This window comes from Condylura cristata, unplaced genomic scaffold, assembly GCF_000260355.1.
Source record: "Condylura cristata isolate star-nosed mole 26May11 unplaced genomic scaffold, ConCri1.0 scaffold00017, whole genome shotgun sequence".
NCBI classification, from domain to species: Eukaryota; Metazoa; Chordata; class Mammalia; order Eulipotyphla; family Talpidae; genus Condylura; species Condylura cristata.
The window spans coordinates 37865591-37871414 of record NW_004567118.1 but is presented as its reverse complement, the minus strand read 5'-3'; the positions used below and the strand labels follow the sequence as shown (position 1 = coordinate 37871414).

The window sequence follows — 5824 nt, the reverse complement described above, 5'->3', positions numbered from 1 at the left end:
GCTCACCCTCCGCATCTCTGGCCTGTACCTCAGTTCTGTACGAATAAATAAATAAATCTTTTTAAAAAAAACTATGTAGCATTAATGAAAGTTTTAAAGAGACACATGCTAAGATTACAATTCTCTTAATTATTTGTGGTTGTTGGACAGTATAAGTTGGTATTCCAAAACTAGGTCCTAGAATTTACTTAGCGATAGTCAGTTGATTCTAAAAAATTGTGTTAGTAGTATTAAGTGTGCTAAAGGGTAGTCAGAGAGCAAAAAACTTTCAGTTTGGGTGCAATAATGGTGTGAGCTTTCTGAGAGGAGACTTTGCTGACTAGATGACCAAAATATTCTGAGATGAATCCATGCTTACCAAACAATCTTCATATTACAGCTTGGTTTTCCAGATGTTTCAGTTTTCTCAGCAATTATACTCTATCCTAAATAAAATTAATTAGTTATTCTGTTTGTTGTAAGTCTTCAGCATGAGGAGTCAGCCTCTGTGAATCTGCTTGCTTCTGGGTACACTTGAAGTCAGGTCTAGACCAATGTGATGCCACAGAGATAAAAACTCTGTAAAACTCTAATGGCTCTCTGGTTTCTGTCATTGCCACCTTTTAATCAAGCTTCCTCTGTTATCAAACTGAATAATTACTCTTTAGGAACTTGTGCTCTACAGTTAAAAACAATGTATGCCCAAATTTCCAGCCTAGGGGGAGTAGTTTCGTAATATTTTCTTTAGTTTTTTTATGCTATTTTTCTGTAGAGTGGATATATTAGATAGACATTTCCTGCCTTCCAGCTATGTTAGTGTTGTAGATCAAGAAAATAAAGTTGAAAGAGGCTTATATTGCCTTTAGGGAATTTTTTCTTTTAATTTTTTAACTTTCACATAATAAAGCCCTCAAGGATAGGATCTAATTTTCTTAGCTTAAAGGTTTCTGTTTTTCCCTTATTCACCTCCCTCCACAGATCCTATTTATATTCATTTAACTGAACAAATACTTATTGAAAACTTAACACATGATAACCACTACCTTATTTTATGATAGACCCCCAAATCCTACTTCTCTATCATTTAAGTTCCTGAAACATTGTTTTGCAAATTTCTCTAACTGCACATGTAAAAATCTTTGATATTTTTCATTAAAGTCAAAGTTTTTAACCTTAACTCCCTAGTCCTTACTTTCCCTTAACTTCATTTCCTAGTGTTTCAGTTGGTCTAGTCAAGTGGTCTGTTCCTTCTTCCCTAAACAAGCCACTTAGATTCCTATGGTCAACTCCTTATCCCCTCCCCCACTTAGTTTGTCCTACCTAGGGTCTCTTTCCTCAATCTTTTTTGTTCGGCTAATAATGACTTAATTAATTGAACCAAAATATATTTCCTATCCGCAAGTGTACAGCTACTTTATCTTAAGGATAGTTAATGTCCAGTTTTGTCTAGAAGGGTTTCTCCTTTATAAACTTTCTAGTTACAAGTATACTAAGTATAATTTACTTGCACAAAACAAGTTGGTAGAAAGAGTTTAGTCTGGCCCAGGAAAACTGAGATCCAGCCCCTACAGATTCATTCTATAACCGGGCCCAAATCGCTTTGTGTCTCTTTCCTAGCTGAGTCAACATTAATATTCTGGGCCAGGGGTCAGCAAAAGAGTCTAGGGCCAAGTCTGACTCACCACTTCTTGTATGGCTCCTGCACCATGCATGGTTTTTACCTTTTTAAATAGTTGAAAAAAGATGCAAAGATTATTTTGTGGCACGTGAAAATTGCATGTAATCCAAATTTGTGTACAAAATGTTCTATTTGCATGTGGTTACGCCCATGTACTTACTATGCTGCCAACAAAGATCTTATGGGTTGCCAAGCTCCAAATTTTTATGACCTGACCCTGATGGAAAATTTGCTAACACCCTTCTTGCTGTGCAAGATTGCTGCCAACCTCTGGTCGCTGTACAACCTCTGGTGCTGGTCTTCGCTCAGACCTCCCTCTGGCTCAATTCATTAGACGAGAAGTTTCTGGGCGGTGGAATCTTAAAAAGCCCATTGAAGTGGTGCCGGGTTCATAGCACCCTAAAATATCAGGACTGCCGCGATGCTCGGTTTCTAGGGAAATAGGACAAAGGCAACTTATAAGTTCTTTTGATTGAAATTCCAACGGTTTGAGAGAACTGATTCCCCCCACTGCCCCTCAGCTTTCTCCTCTGTGAAATGGATACAAAAGAGGATTCATCGTGAGGGCAGAACTAGACGCGATGTGGAATGCACTCAGCTTTCCAAGCCTCCCCGCATATCCACAGGAAGCACCGCAGAACCCGCGCAGCACAGAGCGAAACGCACTGGTGCTGCCAGGCGGTGGGCGCTGGACCCGGATGTGGGTTGTGCGCTGCCGGCGCGCCGCTGTCAATCAAGGCAGCTTGGGGCGGGACGGGGCGGGGCGGGGCGGGGCTTCCGCCAGCGCGAGGCCGCTCGGGGCCGCTCTGCGGCGCGGGGGACTGTCCGGAACCGCGCCTGCAGCCGCCGGCATCGCGGCTAGAGGAGGGGGAGATGGAGTTGGAGCCCGAGCTGCTGTTGCAGGAGGCCCGCGAGAACGTGGAAGCGGCTCAGAGTTACCGGAGAGAGCTGGGCCAGAGGCTGCAGGGGCTGCAGGAGGCGCGGAGGCAGGTCGGAGGGTCGCTCGGAGGGTGGGGCGCTGTGGGTCCCCGGGAGGGCGCGGGGTGACTGGCGACCTGCGAGGACGAGGAGGGCGAGGAGGGCTCAGAGAGGTAGGGGTGTTGGAAAACCAAAGAGTGAGGAAGAGGCTTTGAAGATTCAAGGACCTAGTAGTGTCTGGGGTTGTGGGAGATGGGTGTTAGGGGGCCTAAGAGGAAGAGACAAGTTTGGGGAAGAGTGTGTGGGGCGTTCCCCAAACTGCTGGACCGTGTTGGGGACGTCGGTGGCGTCCGGGGTTGAGGAGCGGGAAGGACCAGAGTAAAATCCCAGGCCACCACAGAGGGTACTGATGACTAAACAAAGTTGGGGGAGGTGGAGAGTCTCTGAGAAAACTTGAAGTGGGCTTGGAGAGTGGTTTTGAGAAAATTGTGGGGCAGTGATCTGCAGAGAGCTAAAGGTGGGAGCAAAATGGATGTTGGAAGGTGAAACTAAAAACTAAATGGATGGTGAAACTAAAGGGTGTGTGTTGTGGGGGTGAGTTGAGAAGCTGGAAACATTAAATGAATGGAATTAAAACCTGAAAAGAATACCCAACAGCGTCTGTCATCTTAAATACATTAAAACAAATGCATTGTAACCCCACTCTAGAATTTAAGGTGACGCTGTGTTGGTGAGGTCAAAAGGGATGGAAAACAAAGGTGCAGGGAAATGGAAAAACACATTTGAAGAAAAAATGCTGAAAGGAGAAGCCCTTTTTTTATAGGAACACGGGTATCAAAGATAAAGGAAAATTACATGGCTACTTTACCCCTCCAAACGTACACACAATATAACCTGCCACTGTGTGATTGGACAGATATTCCTGAAGCTACTGTGAACATAGGTGCTTAATAAATGCTTTTTGAGTGAGTGGGGTTCTAGTCATCACTTACTGAGTGGTATTTCCCTACATCACACTTGATACTAATCTCTACTGTCACCCTAATCTGTATTGCCACCTGGCTTAGAATCTGAAATGTACAAGTGATAGAATACTGCTGTGATAATGATGCCTTTGGATATTCTCATTAAGGATACTAAATATGCTTTAGGTCTTATGTAGAACTTGTGTAGGTCAGGTATCATTTGTAGTTTAGTAGTAAAACTGGGAGCAAATGTAGATAGGATTTTCATTTGGTCACTGAATGCTCTTCAAGACCTTACCGTTTACTCATCTTATTTCCATTTGAAAACATCTTCATTATTTTTTCTGCTATTTTGAAGTAAAGGTCTTAAATCTAGGACATTGCCTAATAGGAGATTAAAATATTATATGAGTAATGTTTCAACTAGTTAAGATATCTTATATATGTCCATGACTATTATTTATTTACAGCACCAATTAAGAAGCAGTAGAGTTGATACTAATTGAACTCAGTTAATACCTGGACATAATACTTATTAATTTCTTTCTTTTTTACTTTCTTGTGTGATATTAAATGTTTTAAAAAACATTTAGTGTGATTCCATTCTGGATGGTTTAGAATTAATTTTTGAACCTATATTCTTTTAAATTTAATATCCAATAATGTAGGACATACTTCCCTATAACTTAGTGTAGTTTAATGTGAGATTTTGTTTTGTTTTTGAGTCCTATTGTCTGGGCCTAAGACAGAAAACACTAAGAGAACATCCATCACTGTTAGGTTCCCGGTGGCATTGCTTTCTGACTAGACTGAGTAATAGTGTAATTCTCCTTTGTTTTGTGACAGTTGCAACAGTGTCTTTTCTCAAAGCTAATTTCAGTAGATTGTACATATTTCGGTTTGTAGAATAAGTCCTTTGTCAACGTGTATTTAAAAGGTCTGTGTTACAAAAATGTTATCAAAGTATGCAGCTGGTTTTGTTGGGTGGTAAGGATATTTTTAGGGTTCCAATATTTTCAGAGTAACTACATGAAATTTCTAGCTTTGTAGCAAAGATTTTGCATGGGGGGAGGATGAGAACAGCAGACAGGATATCTTCCTTTGTGCGTATATTTTTTACTCACTGGTTTTGTTTCTTTTTCTTTTTTTTTTTTAATTGAAATGTAATTTATATACCACAGCATTCGTGTCCTTCGGTGTACAATTCAGCACTTTTTAGTATAGCCACAAAATTGTATAATTATTACCTCTGATTACAGAACATTTTCATCGCCTCAGAAATTCCATACCTGTTAGCTGTCCCTCCCCTCCGCCTCTGGCAATGTCTATACTACTTTCTGTCTCTATTTGGATTTACTTAATCTCGACATTTCATATAAATGGAACCATATAATAGGTGGATCCTGAGACAGGCGTCTTTAGCTTAGCATAATAGTTTCAGTGTTCATACATGTGGTAGCTTGTATCTGTACTTTAATCCTTTTTATGACTAAATAACATGTAATTTGGATAGACCACATTTTTTTTATCCATTTATCAGTTGATAGACATTTTACTTTTTGACTGGTATGAATAGTGTTGTTATGACATTCATGTACAAGTTTTTATATTGACATGTTTTTAATTCTTTTAGTACATACTTAGGAATTGCTAGGTCATAAGGTAATTGTTTAACCTTTTCAAGAACTCTTGGCATACTTTTTAATCTTTGCTTTTGTTTCTTACTCTTTAAAAAAAAACCTCATGAAATTGGTCTCATATTAAGAAATCATATCTGAAAATCTAGAAGGAAGAATAAAAACCTTTAAGTTACTGTCAAAAGCAACTGTCAGCATGTAGCAGTTTCTCTCCTTGTGGTTAAGTTTAGGCCCTGTCCTCTATATTCAGAACAAGGAAGTTTTGTGTGGGAATGCAAAAGTAGTTTGTAACTCTTAATGTTTGAGTAAGTTATAGGCTAGAGTGATGTTCATTGTCTTCAGGAAATTAGATAATATTCACAGCCAACCAGGACTAACTCAGATTGCAGTCATTAAGAATAGCTCCCTGAGGGCCCTCCCTGGTAGCACAGTGGGTTAAAGCACAGCACAGAGAAGCTAAAGCCACTTCAGCATGAGTTTGATCCCCACGCCTGGAGGAGGTCCACATGGTGTGGCAGACCTCTCCTGACCTGCCTGCTGCTCGCCTGAGCAGTGTACTCATCAGTCGGCCTGTTCTGCTCCCCACTGTCTCTGGTGAATCCTCTCACCACCCCTGCACCTCTGGCCTGTACCCCAGTTCTGTATGC

At 40.8% G+C, this 5824-nt stretch overlaps 1 protein-coding gene across 1 annotated transcript in view; it reads left to right on the top strand.

The window, feature by feature from the left end:
* The first annotated feature begins 2430 nt into the window (after nt 1-2430).
* The window catches only part of CRLF3 (cytokine receptor-like factor 3), a 39888-nt gene continuing 36494 nt past the window's right edge, over nt 2431-5824 (top strand). Inside the window, exon 1 of the mRNA XM_004684877.2 lies at nt 2431-2647. Within this exon, the coding sequence (XP_004684934.1) occupies nt 2531-2647 (117 nt within the window). The 5' untranslated portion in view covers nt 2431-2530. The remainder of the gene's footprint in view (nt 2648-5824) is intronic.